General features: G+C 30.7%; 3 protein-coding genes across 6 annotated transcripts; all 3 read right to left on the bottom strand.

The window, feature by feature from the left end:
• Nucleotides 1–658: 658 nt before the first annotated feature.
• JRE2 (jasmonate-responsive ERF 2) lies at nucleotides 659–1,393 on the bottom strand. Its single transcript, NM_001366119.1, is given in 1 exon segment — nucleotides 659–1,393. A coding segment is annotated over 1 exon segment (543 nt). The 5' UTR covers nucleotides 1,370–1,393; the 3' UTR covers nucleotides 659–826.
• Nucleotides 1,394–7,948: 6,555 nt separating this feature from the next.
• JRE1 (jasmonate-responsive ERF 1) lies at nucleotides 7,949–8,859 on the bottom strand. The gene has a single exon (XM_004231099.5). The coding sequence runs from the start codon at nucleotides 8,754–8,756 to the stop codon at nucleotides 8,148–8,150; it is 609 nt and encodes a 202-aa protein (XP_004231147.1). The 5' UTR covers nucleotides 8,757–8,859; the 3' UTR covers nucleotides 7,949–8,147.
• Nucleotides 8,860–11,046: 2,187 nt separating this feature from the next.
• Nucleotides 11,047–20,396, bottom strand: LOC101258190 (COP9 signalosome complex subunit 7). 4 transcript variants are annotated; one of them, XR_011213061.1, is made up of 9 exons: nucleotides 20,026–20,396; nucleotides 18,500–18,575; nucleotides 16,550–16,638; nucleotides 15,726–15,815; nucleotides 15,344–15,388; nucleotides 15,188–15,258; nucleotides 12,157–12,295; nucleotides 11,749–12,078; nucleotides 11,047–11,328 (listed from the first exon to the last, which is right to left on the bottom strand). XR_011213061.1 is itself a non-coding variant. In XM_004229702.5 (9 exons), the coding sequence occupies exons 1-8, from the start codon at nucleotides 20,182–20,184 to the stop codon at nucleotides 11,783–11,785; spliced, it is 744 nt and encodes a 247-aa protein (XP_004229750.1). In that variant the 5' UTR covers nucleotides 20,185–20,396; the 3' UTR covers nucleotides 11,047–11,328; nucleotides 11,749–11,782. The 4 variants fall into 4 exon arrangements, 3 of the variants coding, with proteins under 3 accessions (XP_004229750.1, XP_004229749.1, XP_019071294.1); XM_004229702.5 differs by having other exon boundaries at nucleotides 11,749–11,857; XM_004229701.5 differs by having other exon boundaries at nucleotides 11,749–11,837.
• Nucleotides 20,397–20,888: the final 492 nt, after the last annotated feature.

Genomic DNA, 20,888 nt, shown 5'->3' with positions numbered 1-20,888 from the left:
AGCCTGTTTGGCTCAGCTTAAAAGCTGGTCAAACTGACTTAAAAACTGGTTTTTGACTTATTTAACTGTTTGGCAATACTCAAAATAGCTTATTTTAAGTTTAAAAAAACTTATTTTAAGCCAAAAGTTAAAAGCTGGGGTAGGGGTGCTTTTTTTTTTTAACTTATAAGTTGTTTTAAGTTGACCACATTTTTATGTTTTTTCCCTAAATATTTTTATACAATCTCCAAATTACCCATATAACCCTAACATCTCTTTCTTCTATTTTTTCCTTTTCACGTTTGGCATAACAACTTCAGCACTTTTATCCAAACGCATAACTGCTTATTTTAAAAATAAATTTCAGCACTTTCAAAAGTACTTTTTTAAAGCTGCTTTTATTAAACCCATCCAAACGGACCCTTAATATATCCCACAATGCACTTTTGTCTCAAATTCTTTTTTTTATATGAGTTCTCTCAAACGTTCATTACATATACAAGTTTACTACATAAAATAGTAATATTTTTTTAATATAAGCTTTAGCCTCAATCAAAATATGCCCAAGTTATAAAACCTATTCAGGCTAACGTATATAAGAGGTTATCTATGTATTCAATCATAAATATAAATATGTACCTTTTTGTAAATATAAACTTTTAAATAAAATATAATTGTGAAGACTCACTAAATTGTGTATTGGATACATTAGTACGTCATCAAAATACAAAAAAAAAAAGAATCATTTTGCAATCCCTAGCAAAATCTATTTTATTTGTTTAATTCCCAGTATTACAAAATCGAAATTTACTCTTAATCACAATTACATAATAATTAAACAAGAAAATTAAATAAAATATAGTTTTCTTGGTGTTCCATTTTCACATGACGATTCCGGCGAATGCGATCGACGCCTAGGGTTCACCCTAGCCGGCTCGGGCACACCCGAGCCGATTAAATGAGGAAAATTTAGCCTAGCTTTCGAGCCACGAATCTTGAATGCGGCTTGGTCATAAGCCAATGCTGCATCCTCCGGTGTCTCATAAGTCCCTAACCATAATCTCGCATTTTTCTTATCCGGATCCCTTATCTCCGCCGCGAATTTACCCCACGGCCTCCTTCTTACTCCTCGGTACCGCTTCCAATCTTTTGGTGCGTGTTTCACACTTGCCACCACTGTCTCGGACTCTTCAACCTCGGATTTTTCGTTGGCTTGTAGTGTAGTACTAGAGTTTATTAATGGTGTTAATTCCCCGTAATCGAAATTATTTTGTGTAAAATCAGTAGGGGTATTATTGGAATCAATAGCTGAAAATATATTTGGAAAATCAGAATCATTAAGAAGATGATGTTGTATAGATTGAAGAAGAGAAAAATCAGATGGATTCATTTTATTTTATTTTATATTTTTGATAGTTTAGGACTTTAGAACGTGCAATATTTATATGCTTGGCTGGTGGATTATTTTTTATTGTTATAAAACAAACTTTTTAAAATAAAGTTTGTGGGAATTAATTGCTAGGAAGTTTCTATTTAAGACATCTGCATAGCATGGTTATTTTTATTTGAATAATGAAATATATATTTTCGTACTATAATATTGAATTTATTTATTTTTCCATTTGACAATTATGTGTGTTTTTTGTTTTTGTCAGATGTAGACCGTGTCTCGTAATAATTATAAATATTTGGGTGGGGCAAGAAAAAACACGTTTATTTCTTTTTGTTTTTTTTCAAAAAAAAATATTTAACACCTCAAAAGAAGCTTCTCTTCTTTGAGAAAATTAATATAAGTTAGCAAAAGCGGTGTTCGTTTGAATTTGAGTAGAATTTATTTTTATAAAAAGTTGATATCTTTTTCCGAATATTTTGGATTGAAAAGAGTATAATTAGAAAATTATAAGGCGGTTTGTATTTACACCACAGTATGATTCATAAATTTAGAAATAAATGATAATTGAATCGATATCATTATATGTAGAGTCGTTAAAAGCTATATAATGTAATTATTGATTATAAACAATATTCATATTATAATATAACAAAAATTATTACCGATAAATCTTTTATTTGTCATAATATTATTAGGTTGTAATGTTGATCCCACGTTGTTTGTGGGATGCACGGTTGAACTCATTTTTATATAATATAATATCAGGTTAATTTTTGCGAGTGAATTAATAAATCCAAATATTTATTAATTTTCTTTTTATCAAGTAACAACTTCTGAAATTATAATTAATTATAGAAAATTATTTTCTCAGATATTTAATAATATTTAGGACATAATAAAATATTTATTAACTTATTTAATTCAATAGCACATGGCATTTTCTTTTATTTTAATTTATTGGAATTTCTTGGAAGCTGCAAGATCATATATATAGAGATAAGTTATTTTGAACACGTGCAATAATTTATTTATTTTTTAATGGTAGCAATTTTTTAATCATCTTTTTATGAGCAATTGAATTATTTATTATTATCAAGGTAGAACAATAAACGTCAAATATTGATTAAAAAAAGGTTATGTGACGTCATGCTCAGAAATAAAAACCCTCGCATAATGTATAAGGAATCAAAAGAAGAAGAAATAAAGTATTTATATTACTAATTTTCATGTACTTTATTATATATGTCTCACATATTCAACTCCATTATCCATACAAGGAAAAAAAAAAGAGCAAGCATTAAACGATCATATTTCGTATATTTCAAAGACAAAATTTAGACAATAGTTAATAAAAAGAAAAATTTAAAATCAAAGATAAAACGTGTATTATATCAAAAATAATTATTAGCAATAATTAATTTTTAATTATAATTAAATATGTATTTTTAGTGATAATTAGTACTCTTTGTATATGTTTCTAAAGCCTTTAGCGACATTCATTCTAATAACACAGAATGTAAAGACTTTAACTTATTTATTAATGTTAATATTTATTACTGCTAAAGTTATTTTTCTTGCAATAATAAAATTATTTATTTTGAATAATTTAAAAATATATTTAACTATTTTCCTATTAGCGTGTCCACCGCTAGAGAATTTTAATGTTTAATTTCTTGTGTTTATAGTAAAAGATCAACATATGAAGAAGCACGTAGAGTCACATGGTCAAAGTCATATGTAAACACAACAAAATGTGGTAGAGAAAAAATACTATTTAAAATGGAAGTAATTATTAAATTATTGGTACATCATTCTCTTTACTTTTTATTATATAAAAATGATACAGACGAATTTAAATAAGTTTAGAAATAATTATACTTGTGAGGAAGTAAGTAGCACTTACGGTGGAAGGTTGTTGGAGATCGATTTAAACATGTTCTACTTTAATTTTTAAATATATTAATTATATGTGTGAAATTATATATTATGTGAAGAGTCAGAATATTGATGTGGAACGAAAATTAATCGCATAAAAGAAAGTGATTTTAACTAAAATATAATTATTTGATATCAATACAGACTTATCTAGAGACAGGATATGATAAAATGAAATTTTCAATTCAAATTCAATATATAAATGATAGCACCTAATTGAGGATAGGTAAGCTTTTTATATAAGTTTTTTATTTACGTATTATTCACTTTTATTTATTTGTTAATATGGTGACAAGATGATGTGAGCTTAAACGAACAAATAAGAATTTGTAATTGATTACTAACTCATTTGAGATTGAGACAAAATTGTTATTATTATTTAGAGATATTTATCCTGATACTCTCTTCGTTTGGTATTACTTGAATTGTGTTGACTTGAAATACTTTTACACTATGTTTGGATCATTGTTATCCATGGTATTGTATTGTATCGTTACTATATCTATAATGTTTGTTTTGATTGTTACTTTAAATTTCGTTGTTACGTAACAATGGAAACCCCTACTTTATGGAACAACCAATTTGGTGTGTTCCCATTGTTACTTAATTTCTTGTTTCAATTATATCTTTACATAATATTTAAAAATACCATTACACCCTTTAACTTAATTATTTAAACCTAGTCAAACCTCCTACCGTAGAATAATTACGGATATTTAAGTAAATTTATAAATTACAATACAATCAAACCAAACAATTAAATATAACAACAACAAACAATACAATCTAACCAAACATTGTAGCTACCATACAATACATTATGAAACAATGGGTAACAATGATCCAAACAAAGTGTTAAAGAATGTTTTAGTTAAAAATGTATTCTTTATATATAATTTTAGTTGATTATTTTTCTTTTACATGTATATTAAGAAATCATAAATAAAAAGATGATTTTACTATAATTCACTCTCTTTGAAAAAATTAAAAAAATTACAATCAAATGTAAACACATTTAAAAAGAACTAATTGCAAGGATAATATAAAAAAATTTTAAATAATGGTTCCTGGATTTAGAGCATGTTTGAAATTGCTACTAAAATTCGCTTATTTTTAGAAATACTTTTTTAAAATAACTTTCCTAGAAAACAATTTTTAAAAGTAAAAATAATTGTGTTTGATTAATTCATTCGAAAAATAGATACAAAGAAATGTGACTAAACTTTTTTAAAAAAAATATTTTTAAATGTCAAATTACTAAAAAGAACAAATATCAATGTGCTTAATACGATAGAATAAAATTATTTTAAATATCTATTACCAGAAATTTAATCAAACTTTTGTTTTTATTAAGTTAGAATGTACATATTCAATATATATATGCATGCATATATATATATATATATATATATATATATATATATATATATATATATATATATATCATATTAATACGATGGTTTGAATATAATTAAAATATCTAACTATAAAGTAATGACAACAAATGTAAAATAATAATAAAAACGTATTATATAAAAATTATGAGATATGTTAATTAATTAAAAGAGATATATATGAAAGAGATATTTTGCTCGAGTAGAAAAAATAATTTTCTCTTCTACTTCTAGTTTTTCTTTTTAAGAAACACAAATTTTTAGCTTCTTCGTGACAATAATAAAAACGGCTTTTGTGTCTATCTAAAATAAGTTTTATTGATTTGTCAAACATTTTATTTGTCAAAAATAATATCTCAAAATAAGTGTTTTTGGTCTTCTAACTGCAATGCCAAACAAACTCCTAGTAAGATGGACAAGTAATATAGAATTTCTGTTCTTAAAAAGATGATTAACTAAAATGAAATAAAAAAATTATTTTACTAGTTAACTACTCCTTTCATTTCAAATTAATTGAATTTTTCACAACAATTAAAAAAAGATTAAAATATAAATTAGGCTTAACTTTCTATTTTTACCCTTATTTAATTATTTCAAAATAATAACTAAAATAACTAAATATTAATTAATCATTAGTTCAAATACTGATTAATGAAGGATAAAATTACAAAAGTATTCTAAAAGTAGTCTCAAACATTGAACAATTAAGTTGATTTAAAAAGTACTAAATGACCAGCATTTAGCTAGAAAATTAAAAAAATATGAACATTTTTTTATTTTTAAATAAACTGATTCTTTTCCTATTCTTTAGATAAATATTATTTTGATCAAATTTCTATTAAATTCTCTGGTTATTTTTTTTAATTTAAAAAATAAAAAAATATCTTAATAATTTAATTAATATAAAACGGAGGCAATAACAATTTTTATGGTGCTTTGAAACTCTTAAATTTTTTGGACCCATTGAGAAGAGACATTTTAATTTCTTCAAGACTCATGTCGTTTAGTACCTTTATTAAATATTTCTGCACCCAAAAACCCACGTTTCATTTTTCAATTATTTATCTTTCTTTTTCGTATAAAGGTAGAAAACGTTGACTATTCTTAAATCTTTTATTTATTAGTGTAACTTTTATTTTACATTGAAATTTAATTTGTTTGATTGAATATCTGAAACTGGTTGACGTTGTAATGATGACTATTCTGGAGTTCTTTTTGCTTGAGAATATTTGCAAAAGAAAAAAAATTAAAATTTTGAGTTAAATATATCTAATAAGAAAATGAGAAAAAATATATATAATAGAAAACAATTAATTCAAATTAAATATCATAATCGTAGTTTAATTTAGATCAAATTTATCGGTGGTTATCTAAAGTTGATATTAATTTTCACTTAGACACCTTAACTAAATTTCGTTCATTTTAGACACCTCATGTCATGTCTCGCTAGCATAGCAAATGTGATACACTCACTGAACGCGCGTGAGAGCCTCATATTATCAAATTTTAGGTGAGGGAAGGGCGGAGTAGTGGTGGGTGTAGAAGAAAATCTAAGTGAGAGAGGGGGGTTGGGGTTTGAGGTGAGGTGGGGTGGGGTAGTATAAAAGACAATTTGGGGTGGAGGTGTGCATATAGTTTTCTTTTTATAAAAACTGGTTATTTTTTTTAATTATTTGGTTAACGAAATCTCGCATGTCAATGAGCCATTGGTAGTTTTTTTCCTCCTCAAAATTCATCATTTAGTAATTAATTTTTCTATATATGCCACATGTCTTTGTTTAATTCGTTATTTTGACACAACATCAGTGAGTGTGTTACACATACCTAACAAATTTAGCAGATTGTCGAAAAAGTGTCAAAATGATACAATTGTGCATGACATGAATTGTCTAAAATGAACAAAGTATAATTAAAGTGTCTAAATGAAAGTTCATGTCAAGTTTGGGTGGCCATTGATGAGTTCTCCCTTTGATTTAATTGTACTCCATATCACACTGTTGTTGTTTCACCTCTCTCTTGGTGAAACTCACATGTCATTCTCGTTCTCTCCCTCGTCTCTCTCGCTTTTTATATAAGACAAATGTGTAAAAATGTGTTTGTATTTGTATAAAATGGGAGAAAATTGTACATATATATATTTTCGTTTCCCTCTCTCCCTTCTCCCAGATCTCACTCGCCTCTCTCGCTTATATAAACAGAAAAGAAATGTATAAATTTTGTTTTTATTTGTATAAAGCGAGAAACGATTGTATATACACATGCAAATATATATATCTTTATCCTATACACTTATTATTATGTAATACAAATATTCCCCTACCTTGTTTTCTTTTGTCTTTCTGTCTTTCTCATTTTATATAAACACAGTTTACACAATTGATCTTTTGTATATGTATATCGTAATAGAAACAGTTTATATACAATTGTTTTCTTTTGTATATGTATATCGAAACAGAAACAGTTTACATACAACTGTTTTTTGTATATGTATAACAAAATATACATATTTTTGTTTTTTGAGGGAGCGTAATTATACAAACTCTAACTATAATATATAAATATAATTTTCGTATTTACTATGTGTGAAAGTTGCTCATCGAAGGAATTGGGACAATTGTAATATCAAAAACAAAATTTTATATTCTCTAAATTGTGTCTAGAACATAAAATAAACATTTTCACGTGATTCTTCAACAATTCTGAAAAGCATTTACTTTGATTCTCTGACCTATTCAAAAAAGCATTTTGATTCCTAAATATATACATACATATGTATATATATTTTACTTATTCTGAGAAAGGAAAAAAAAAATTACATGAGTTAATCCTTTTGACACCTAATTCTTCTAAATTTACATATTAGAACAACCCACCAAATGCAAAGAGGGAGAAAAAAAATGTGATCAATATAACAAAGATTAGAGATTTATGTCAAAATAATTTTTTTATATAAGAAAGTCATTACAGGCTTTCTACAAATTAAATTTAATCTTGAAAAAATTGAAGTGTATCTAAAAATATCTTCGTGTATTAAGAAATTTGATAATGTTATCCATACAGAGCGATGGCCCAAATATGTGTCTAATTAACTATATTCTAATGATTTTATTTTACAAATTAAAGAAATTAAAGTCCTTGTTGATTTTATAAATCAAACAAGTTCCACGAGTATGTATGGTGTGTGATTTTTTTTTTATACATTCATCACATTTAAATTCTAGTTTATTTATTGCACTTAAATTGAGAATTTTTTGAAAATAATATTTTTACATTTACTAGATATGATGATTAGGTTTATCTATATTCTATCCTTTTCAAACTTCACTTATAAATTTTTACTGAATATAATATTATTGATGAGAATACACGCGTAGGCACCATATTTAACAAATGCAAGACAATTAGTACTAATACAATTTTTGCCTCTAATTTAATTTTTAGCTAATTTATAATTTTCTCTTCTTTGAAGAGGTATATTCTACCAATGATGACTGTGACGAGTGGCAACGCTTACGCGGAGCCACTCTAACTGGCTCAGATATGTCCGAGCCGATTAAATGAGGAAAATTCAATCGAGCCTTAGAGCCACGAATCTTATAAGCGGCTTGGTCATAAGCCAATGCTGCATCTTCAGGTGTCCCGTAAGTCCCTAGCCAAAGCCTAGCACCTTTCCTATCGGGGTCTCTTATCTCCGCCGCGAACTTACCCCACGGCCGCCGCCTGACGCCTCTATACCGGTTCCAATCACCAGGCGCGTGCACACCACGTGCCACTAAAGGCTCCTCTTTTGGTGCCTCTTCGTGCTCCAATTTATCGATACATTGCCACGGACTATCAATATTAGTTATCATATCTCCCCAACTAATCTCTGCTGCTGATGTAGAGCTACCGTAACTCGAATTCGGACTATTAATAATATCTGCATGACTAATATTGATCGGATCGAACATCGAAAGGATTTGAGAAAAATCGGAATCATTAACAAGATGGAATTTAATGTTTTCAAGTACGGAAAGATCAGAATCTGAGATGGTTGTTGATTTTTGTTGGTACATTTTTTGAATTTTTAAGGAAAATTTTGTTAAAATTGAAAGAAGTATTGAGCTGATGAGTGTGAATGAATGATGAAGTTTAAATTAATTTTTTTTCATTATATAGGGAACCATATTGTCCACTATTTATTTAAAAATAATATTTATGTGATCCAACACATGTTTTTATTTTCTTTTTTAAAATTATCAAGAGTGTTATTTATAAGAATTTCGTGGAAGCAACGAGCCCATCAATCAAAGTAGTTATTTTTAACATGTCTTTATATTTTAATAACTTTTTTTTATTCTTCTCTTTATATTATATATATAATATAAAAGTTGATTTAATTATGTATTATTCTTGGTATGGACACTGAGGTATCATTTTGTTTTGTCCAATAAGGTACTATTAAATTACCAACACTTTTTTGTTCGAGGTATAATTTAGTTTCCACGAAGCAAGTTGAATATCATGAGGTATCAGATATGTAATATGTATATTGTAGGTGAAAGATAATAAATATTTTGTAAATTTAATTGAAATTTGTGTAAATTTATTCAGATATCACGATTATAAAAAAGAAAATGAAACATCTACTCATTTGATAGGAAATATTACTTTATTTTCTGGTTAGCTGTTGCTTATATTATTAATTCCTTCTTTTTTTAAAAAAAAATGTTCGATATGGCCAACTTTTTTTAGTGGTATTTATAAATTGTAATCTATAATCCCAACGAATATACAAGTACGTATGTCTTATATACTTATAAATATAGAACAAGTCAATTTTAAAAAATTAAAAGATTACAAATTATAACATGTGATGATCTGAACGCAAACTAAATACTATAATTTATAAAACATTAGTTTTAACTAGAAACAGAACGTATTTGGTCCCTGACTTTATGTGTTAATTTCAATTTTAGTCCCTATTGTTTTAATCGGAGACATACTTTTTTTTTGGGGAAAAGGGTCAAATATGCCCCTAAATTATTCGAAAAGATTTAGATATACTTCGTTTAAAGTTTGGCTCACTCATGTCCTCGCCGTTCAAATTTTGGCTCAGATATGCCCTTGTGGACGTTAGCTGGTATGCTGGTGGTAAGGTCAAAATGACATTGCAATTCCATGTGGCATTTAAAGAAATAAAAAATAAGCTGAATATGCCCAGCATACCAACTAACGTCCACAAGGGCATATCTAGGTGAAAATTTGAACAACGAGGGCATGAGTGAGCCAAACTTTAAACAGAGAGTATATCTAGACCTTTTCGAATAGTTTAGGGACATGTTTGACCTCCCCCCCCTCCCCCTTTTTTTTTTTAAGATAAGAATTTAACTTGAATAATTCAAAATAAAATTAACGAAAAGAAAATTATGAAAGTCTAAATCCAGTAAATATATGAGTAGTTCAAAAACTATTTTAGACCCCAAAATGAATCGAGAAACTAATGATATTTTTAATACCAACAACAATCTTGTTGAAGCAACTTAATTGTAGCATTTCTTTCTCTTGAATTTATATCCACCAATATGTGAAGATATGGAGAAAGAGTAAGATAAATTTAAAATTAGCGAGCGAGGTTAGAATAAAAAAATCCTAATTTTGCAACTAAAATTAGCAAAAACTATATAACAACAATATAGGAATATTTTATAATTTACCAATAACGTGTAAATGAGAGTTGTTAAAAATAATCAAAGTCAAGATGAGAAGGAATATTTTGGAACACCATTTTCCTAGTCCGTACATATGACATCATAGTCCAAGAAAAGTATATTATTAATAAATAAACAAACTTTTATCATAGTTATTTTTTTTTACGAAAAAAAGAAATTCGAACCAAAGCTGTACAGAATATTTAGATCCACAACGCTAAAAAGGTAAAAATCTTCGTAAAATGACATTGAAATTCATAACTTGATATTCCAGGAAGGTAATAATAACTTTATATCAGACATATTTAGAGGAGCTTCTAGAAATATAAGGTATAATTCTCTGATTGCGCATTCTAAATTCTAGATAATTATATAACGTGATGAAATTATCCAAGGTTTTCTTCTTTTTCTTTTTTGAGTCTAGAAGCAATCCTAATTATATTTATTATATACTATAGAATATAACCAATTTAATTGTAAATTAACTACCCACAATCTCAGCAGAAAAATTCATCACCTCATATGATGAATTTTATCTTATGAAGATGGAAAATTACCTGTACCTTAAAGCAATCACTCAAAACAAAAACCTGGGGGAAAAAAATCATGAAAGCATATAGACTTGTATGAATGTAAAATGAATCAGCTCCACAAGTTTCAGCCGCATCATCATCGTCGTCGTCATCATATTAAAATCTTTCCAACTCAAAAAAGGCAAACAAGATGGAAATAATGGAGTTAAGTGCAAAATATGGCTCTATGGGGTACTTCGAGTCTACAAGTTCCATTCACAGCATGACAAATTTTTAGAAGGGTTGAAACTGTCTGCTAAAGCAGAAAGCATCTATGGTAAAAAAAAAAAACTGGCCAGCAGCCACTCTAATTCTTCCTAACATCGCCCCCAACTCCATCACCTTAACCAATAGGGTGTCGTCTCCTGCAAATTTTACAAAGTTAAAAATCAGCAGATGAGAGAGACTATCTATACAATATATAAATACACACTAACCGTGTAAAGAATTTAATCTCAGTCCAAGTTACCAATAAGAGTAAAAATACATTCACGGGAGTGTAAAGATATTAGAGAGTAAAGACTTCTACGGTTTCTAGCATTCAACTGGCATGGAAGGATAGATGCGGTTTCATGTCTCCGCCAATTCATATTTTTGGTTTGAAGCATTCTTGCAATGGATTGAAGTGACCCTGCAGTCCCTACAGCACACACTTGTGCATCATAGGATCTTTCTTCCCTTATCAGATTTTTAATGTGATATATTTCATAGGTCAATATACAGACCATGACTAGCTGCTAAATGACTGGAAAATTTAATCCCGGGATATATAAGACTACTACTACCTCTTCGGTCGGCCTCGGTCTTCCTCATAATCCATCACTCCACCAGATTCAGAGTAGATCTCCTCATGCCCTCTGAAGTCAACGTCGGCCTGCTTACAGTTTGTAGCTTCTGCCACAGAGTAAGTAAGACAGATCGACAAAAATATCCCAGTACTTAAATATAAAGTGAGTCTTCAACATAACAAAAAGCTTAAACACGAACTGAGGGTCATTAGGACTCAAATGGGCAAACTACGAAGATATTCTACCCCAAAAAAGGAATCTCACAACCCAGGTAGACCAAGTCCATCAGCTGAAAGACATGCTCGCCATTCAATATGGCCTGGTGCACTGTCAAGTTATGCCCATAGTTTTTACTTTTTAGAATCAACACAGAACTCATCTCTTGAAAATCTATACTGTACTCACCTTCAAAGAGAGTGACTTCTTCACCTCATCAACCCTTTCTTCAACTTCCTTCCGGTGCTTCCTGTCCGATTCACTCATTGTATCTGCCCATTTGATTTTCTCTTGAATTGACACAAGAAGATTGTCTGAAGTAGTCAACCTGTTTTTTATCAAAAAATTAAATAAATTTGAGAGTAGGTTGACAATTACAGTTAGATCTTATAGTTATAGCATGCAGAACATTCATAGTTCACACTTCACCAGGACCTCTCATTGTAAGACGGAACACATACACCAGAGTAACACCACAGCATACACAAAAACGTCCAACTCTTTTAATCTTATCCCTCACCTAACTTCGGCATTATACCACAAGTCTGCAGATTCAATTTACATTTGATTTATGGCATAGAAAGTTGTGTGGGATTGTACTCAGTAAAAACAATTATCATATAATTTCCACCACAAAAGTTCCAAATTTACATTTCCAAAGTTGTGTTGTTCACATAGTTGCAATAAGAGAATAAGTAGAACTACTAATTGAAAAATAGATTAGGATAATCAACAGTTGTAAAAATGGCAACAATAAGGCTGGAAGACAATTATTAGCTCAAACAAAATGAATGATCATCTTGACATGATTTCTCTTTCATTTTTTAACAAGGTAGATAAGTTCACTAAAAATAGATGATTTTTATGCCATACCAGAGAGAACTTAAATGAAGCTTCATAAAAACATACAACTAGAAGGCAAGTAAGCAGCCTTTTCACTGACCTCTGAGTCAGCATCAATTAGCAAATACCACAGAGGTGTTCCGATAAGTTCTTCCATCCTGTGGACCTAGGAGCCCACAGCATGGTGAGATTTTCTACCGACTTGGGGAAGTGTAGGTGGCTCAAACGAAATCATGCATCTCAATAACATTCGCATAATGACATTCTCAAAATTGGGATCCTAGATTGAATCATTTATCGGTCTCGGGATTGGCTCCCGGGATACTAACCTTAATTCCTTAAAACCAGAATAGACAAGGAATAACATGCTGATGTGCTATATAATGGCAACTAATAATGGGTTAAATCTAGTCAATATTCCAAAACTAGTGAACATAGATGCGTCATCTAGGCAAGTTTGTGTGAACAGTCTCAGCACAACTTCACGCCGAACATGACTTCGACACATGCCCGACACAATTTCATACTTAACCAATTTATTGACTAATAAATCATCCAATGGACACAAGGACTCAACAAGGACACATCCGAACATCAATCCACACTCAACAATCTCTTTGGCAGGTAAATACGATAAATTTATCAGAAAATAGAACTCTACATGAACACAACTTACTTAGAGAAAAAAATCCAAAGAGGAGATGCAAAATAATACAACCAAATAATAACTAGTTAAATATCTCAAAGTGCGCTCAAATAAAAGAACCATGAATGCAACACCACTACCCAAGAACCTCATTCTATCCTGCTTTCTTTAGACCTTTTCAACAAACACAAGCATTTGTTACTGTTGCCTGATGGCTCTTTACTTGACAAATTGTTCACTTTCCACTTCTCAGCTTTAACAAGCAAGAAGCAGAATTCCCAGAACCCCCAAGGTTTCAGATCTTGACAGCAGGCCTCAATGTTTTACTCCTCCCCTTTGGTACATCCATCATTGAGCTTGTGCCACATGCCAGCATGCGCAATGTTGCCTGTCTTCCCTTCATCATTTCAACCAATGGCACTAAAAGGAAAACTTACTCTTTCTTTAAATCTCATTCTTCAAACCTAACTTCATGTTTTTCCGCCCATCTTCCTTAATCAAACCTACTTCAACACTAAATACAGCCTCCAATGGACCCTCATGACTTACCAGGCCCCTCGTTGCCTATCCATATGAACAGAAAACCACCCACTAACTTACTCTATAAGCGCCTCACCGGGAACACCAAAACCTACATCTCCTTTCCCTTACTCCTAACAGATTTTATTGTTTCTAGCCAGTAGTGCTCAACTTCAAATAACAGCAACTAAATCAGAATAATATGCCATCTGATCATCAATATTGTAGGCCAACAACAATGGCAGATCTTACAACCAAACTGAAATGGCTGCACTTGATTTTCTTAAAAAGAAAAAAAAATGAAGATTCAAAAGACCCACGTCCAAGTTCCATAGCTTTTTTGGTTCGCTATCCGATCATTGATTTTCCTACCTCCAAAAGGAAAGGTACTTCCCCTTTAGGATTAAAAAAATGAAAAAGATAAGGTGACTGAGCTCAACTTTTTCAATAATAACTATTTTCTCAGTCCGTCCACTAAAAATTCCATAGCTTTTGATTCGCTATCCGATCTAGTTTTAAGAGTTTATTGCTTCTTTTTTTGGTAGTTGTGATGGGTAAACCCAGTGTTGATTTTTTTTTAAGGCAGAGCATCCTGTTCTTTATGTGTCCTGCTTTGAAAATTTTTAAAGACTTCACTTGAAACTTTTTGGTAAGTGAGAATTCAAATTGAAATTACAAAGATATGTTTCCACCAGAAGCGAAGTCCTTATTTTTCAGCTTACGATCAATATCCAATTCAGTCATCTTTGTGTCGGCAGCCTCAGCTCAAAGGTATTAACATCACAATCATAAGAGCTGCTCTTCACCATGGTCTAATCCAACGTTATACATTACTGAAGAAATTGGTCAGACCCCATAAGCAGATTATGCAACTCATATCACTTCTATAACCTCAACTAGCTGTTTTGTTTAAGGCGGATATAAAAAAAATCTTAGAAACTGGCATACGAACTACAGCTCAGTAAGTCATTATGAAGGTAACGAGATCAAGACACGAAAGGGAAGAAAAGAGAACTCAACAACTCTTCAAGAACAGAAGATGTTTGTCATATAAATAGGACAACAGAATATCAATAGAAAGATCCTATCGTAAAGTCAATACACAACCCCAAGCCCAACTAAGAAACAACTAAATAATACTCAGACAGAGATAATAGGGCATGATATAATGATATGGCTATCAGAGTCATCTAAACAAGAACATAGATATACCAGTCAGTTAATGTCTGTAGCATATTCCCCAATTGACCGGGTCTGAGATCTCTCCCTGCAGCAAATTGTACCTATAATTGTGCGGAGACAGTTAATTACCCCATGTCAGCACGCTGCAACCAAGAGTTGGCGAAACAGCAAACACACCATACCAACCTCAAAGCATCTTTTCAACTGATCCAGCTTTCCTCTAACTATGCCCTGTCAACGGATGCATAAAAATGGGGAATTATTAATTCTTTTAATAGCAGATTGAGACATCAAATCAGTTATTATCCCAACCCCCAACCCAAAGAGAAAGTGAATAAAGGAAGGGAAGGAAAAGGCAAAGTAAGCCACCAATAACCTATGAGGCACCAGAACCCAATTTAAAAAATAAGTTGAATTTCTATCCAGAAGGCTAAATAAACTATCATAAGAACATCAATAGAAGCAAATTCCTACAATAAACTTAAGTCCGACATACTTCCAATATTGGAAAGTACAAAGTATCTCTATTCATCACACAATGATACAAGGAGTGAGAGCTAATACTCACCACATACATGCACTCATTTATGAGAAAATCTTCAAGTTCACGCACATTTGTGACATCCAACTCCTGCATAAGTTGATCATATGGAAGCTCCTGGAAAGAGGAAAGGAGTCATTACTGGCAGTGACTCTAATAACAAAGGACATCAGTGAAAGAAGTGAATATCAACATCATTATCAAAGGTTGTTGATATATGAAAAGGGTTGTCATGAAGAAACACAAAAGAATGTTAAAAACTGAAAAACATAAATATATTTTGTTCTTTTCCATTATGAGAAATGAACTTGAGAGATATGATAATCATGCAAATCACCGGAAAACATCTCACAGATAGCACGATAGACGGAGTTGTTGACACTGAACAAGGTAAGCATAAAACAAAGTATCCGGTACTTACTTAAAACAGCATACCCAAAGTAATCCCACAAGTGAGGTATCCAGTATTTACTTGAATAGCATTATTAGAGTTATCACCAAATGGAATACTTTATCATAGTGGGATGACTACACTCGCATGTTCCACAACAAAATGAAGGAAACAACACTGAACACATTCAGAAGTAAGGGAGGCTAAGCAAACAACTTTAATAGTACTGATCTGATCCAATGACAATAAATTACATGTACCAATTAATAGATTGTATCCATTACCCAGACCAGATTCAAGAATTCCAACAAACAAGCACCACAAAGCTCAGCCAAGCCTCTTACATTTTTGGCATTAACTAGCTGAAGGGACAAAGTTACTAAGGATGCATCAATTGCTCACTTTTGCCATAAGATAAATTACAATGTCAAAAGGCTTATTCCACTTATATGTAGTGTACCTTGCTTGTATCAGCTAGTGTAAGCACAGTAAGTTGCTTCAACTTGAGAGCTTGGGCAGACGCCAACTGAGGAAGACAGCCAGCAATACCTAGAATAAAACGCACATGCTAAAATTGACAAATTTGAAATGCTACATATAGAACTCAGGAGTACGTCATCTTCCTTTATAAAACAACTATATTTAGTCATAGATATGGTCAATTAGAGTAAGATATTTTCCCTAATCTGTATTTTAAGCAATTATTGTCAATGAAATTTCATCACTTTGGTACTAGGAAAAACAAAAAGGAAATCAAACCTGCAACTGTCTCTGTTTTTGCCTGAGAAAGAGTACATGTGTAAGAGAAATAAACAGTCCCTCTTTCTAGTGGAAGTTTTAACACCAACACTAAATCTTTTTCCAAAAAGGTAAGTGGTAAGTGACAGTGAGCACTAGCAAACTTAAGGATGTTACAAAGCAACTCACCCATGATAGTAAGAAGTTCACAGCAGCAGAAAAGGCAGTTAAGGCCTCCTTTGTTCAGTTAAGATTAAATTAAGATGTCTAATTGAATATGAATTATTAACACGTCTAAATCCGAGTACATTTTTGAATATTAAGATATTGTCTCTAAAACTAATTGAACACATTATAATTAAGATTGTTTGTTTTCAATATCCAAATGTGCATAATTCATCTTTTTAACATAATGAATTTAAATTAAATATTATAGAAAGCTCGTTTAAGCAAAATAATTTATTTTATAGAAATAATATATCAAAGATATAAATAATATTTGATATTTCATCGAACAAATAGAAATTTGCGGGGTCTAAATTCTGCAATTGTAGCGTCGATAGGTTTTCTTATAATTTGGATATGCTATTTTTGGGTCAATCTGTTAGGAATAGGGTTACATAGTTATGGTTCTTTTCCATCAACATTTAATTGAATTCATGACAAGTTATTACAAATACAAGAGCGGGTGACGCATTGTATGAAACAGCATGCGGACCGTGTGAATCAAATATTGTATTGATGATTCACATGGTTTTCTACCATATGCAGTTCAATTTCATTGATTTTACTTAATTCTTAAGTTAAGAGAAGAAAAAAAGAAGACTTTTTTTCATTAGCACTTCTACTCAAAATATCAATCGTATCAAGGTGTTGAAATAACCAAATTCTTACTAGCAAAAAGATTATCATAACTTAAACTTGGAATGTGATATTACTTTATAAAAAGGCAATTGTGAATAAAAGTGATTACTGAGAAGGAATAAAAATTATATCATATTTGTAGTGTTATGTCTTATATACCTGAGCCAATAAGAAATAAAGAAATAAATTAATAAGCAAAATAGATGAGAAAATGGTTTTGAAGAATGTAATTCTATACGCTACTATTACTTGATACTATGGCCCCTATGTGGAACAAAAGTTCTATTCCAGTCTTGCTACGATCAAGAAATCCACATCAACCAAATAATTTGATTGATTTTGTAAGAAAATTTAGAATCAAACCAGTTCAAGAAGAACTATACCGCATAAAGTCCGAACAACTGAGGCTAAACCATGTCCTTATTAACTTCCCAGCCAACAATGAACTCATTTACGGAGAAACAAAACTTGAGAAGTTAATAACTTAATATTGATACCCTCATTTGCACTAACGCTCTATTAACAATTAGAAGAATCTTCAAGTTCTTATACATATGACCAAAAGCATATTCTATCTCAAAGAAATACCTCGAAATGATAGGGTACAAGTTCACAATATTATAAAATTTAAGGCATTTAATATGAAAGAATGGTAAATGAAGTATTGCAGATAAATTGACATAATGGCAATAAAAAGAACATTGTTGAAATCTCCAACCTGGAAAAGCGGATCCAATCAGCTACCCAGCCTACCCAACAAAAAAAATGTTTCTAAAATAATCAGATATAAAAAAAAATGTACGCTTACTTTTGTAGTCACTCCATGTTCCATGAGCAAACAAACGAAGCAAATCAAGGTATACTGAATTCTCAGTTCCTCCAAGCTGCATATAGGTCCAACAAAAAAAAACAATTAACCGCAAATATGAAAGGGATCCCAAAGTATATATACAGCAACATGGCAATATGGTGTTAACTACACAACTTGCAAAAAGTATATCAAGGTACAATTTTCAGGTGCTCCCAATAATCCTCTGCATTGAAACAAATGTTTTCTATGCCCATATTTTTCAAAAACTTACAGTTTGAGATTCAAATCTCACAATTAGATTTATGTTCCAGCAGAATCAACTATAATCTAAGTCTGTGATGCATAAATCTAACCTGAATCTTATGATTCAACAACCAACGTTGAATCACAGGTGCAATTTATAGTCAAGAAATACCACAATAAAGTGCCCACTTCAGATATGGTCTAACCTGACTGATCAAAAGCACTTCTTTTGCCCTTTATTCCCAGATGTCTACCTAATTGTCATAAAGGAACTCTAAAGAGAATCAAAACCGAGTATAAAACCCATTTCCTATGTAGCTCGGACTCTTCCAAACTGTCAATAGTGCATGTCGGATTCGCCAAAAGTAGTGTATTTTGGTGAATCCGACACGGATGCGGCATCAAAGTGAAGAGTCCGTGCAACTAAGCCCATTTCGATATGCTTAGGGTTTTGAGCTCTGAAGTTGATTGAATTGATAGGATGAACCCAAGTTATTTCCTCATTAATGATACTGTATCCCCTACGCTTCTATTACCTCTTTTAAAATCAATCAAATTGTAGTATCTTGATCCATTTTAGTTGTGTTTCCTGATATTCATTCCTTTTGTGTTTTGAAAATCATCTGGTACTTGATCATAAGATAAAATATTAACTTTTCATCTATTTATCCATGATCTAAAACATCTACATAGACTATTCAATATTTAACATACAGCCATATAAATGAGCAAGAGTTTGTAGCTCATCGGCAAAATATTGTTTTCATTAATCCATCCCAGTTTACTCAAAGCTTTCCTTTCTTAAGACATCCCCAACATTTTTCCTCGTACCACAAGACCAATTACTACGCCTAACGCAGGCACTTCCAATATGAGAGGAAAACCCACTAATCAAATTATCAGGAAATTCCATCAACAACAAAAACAACAAACCAAATGTAATCTCACAAGTGGTGTTTGATGTCCAGGTAGGGTAGAGTGTACGCGCAGACCTTATCCCTACCTTTGAGAAGGTAGAGAGGCTGTTTTCGAAAGACTCAACAAACAGATACCCAGAATGATATCATATTCCAGATATTGCCCAATCAATAGCATAAGTACATAACCACGACACAATGTTCAGGGTAAATACCTAGAAACCCAGTATAGGAAAAAACACACAAAATTACAAAAAAACAAATTAACGCAACACCTACTAACCCAATTATCATAAAAAAAAAAAAAAAACTTCAAACAAAATCAGAACAAGTGTAGAAATAGTAATATGAATGAATGGAAACCTCGAGAACACTGGGAACAGAAAGAATCTCTGAAAAAGCAAAGAGTGATGGATGCGAAGTGGCTTCAACAATAACAGTGGTAAGGGCAGAACCCTTGAGTGCTGATGCTTGTTTCACAAAGAAGTCGATGTGCTCCGCTTGCTTTTGTTCGATATCCATCTCTCTATGAATAATTAATAATCACAAGTAATCAGGGGTTCAATAACATTTATAGACAAAAGCAAAGAAAATTATTAGGGTTTCTGATTTCCGATTCAAAGATTTATCACAAAAACAAATAGAGAAGAGGGCTTTTTTAACTGTAAAATTTTGGAGTCCCACGGAGAAGAAGGGCGCTTGTCTGATTTGGTATGATGCTTTGAGCCCATCGCGGGTCCTTTTATACTTTTGATTTACTTTTAAGCTTCTTTCAATATTTTACAATAATAATTACTCCCTCCGTTTAAAAAAATAATAATAATTTAAAATAAAATTTCAAAAAAGGAATAATATATTTTAATTTTATGTAACTAAATTAAAGTTATGTCAAGTATATCAAAATACTTTTTAATTTTATATTCTTAAACATGTCATATCGTTAAAATGTTGCCAGAAAAGGAAAAATATCATTCTTTTTAAAATATACAAAAAAGAAAATAAGATCATTATAAGAAATATATACTAATTATTTTATATGTATATTAAATTTTAATAAATTTCAATAATAATATATTCAATATGATAACGTAGAGTGAATGTCATGTTAATCAAATCATGTATACTGAAGAAAGATTTTTGACATTGACATACTATTAATCTTAATGGCTTTGTCGTATGCTTTAGGTTGATTTCATGTCAATGTATTTAAATTTGAATATACCATT

Source organism: Solanum lycopersicum, chromosome 1 (assembly GCF_036512215.1).
Source record: "Solanum lycopersicum chromosome 1, SLM_r2.1".
Taxonomy (NCBI): Eukaryota; Viridiplantae; Streptophyta; class Magnoliopsida; order Solanales; family Solanaceae; genus Solanum; species Solanum lycopersicum.
The sequence above is the reverse complement of the archived record's forward strand: the minus strand, read 5'-3'. Positions and strand labels throughout refer to the sequence as shown.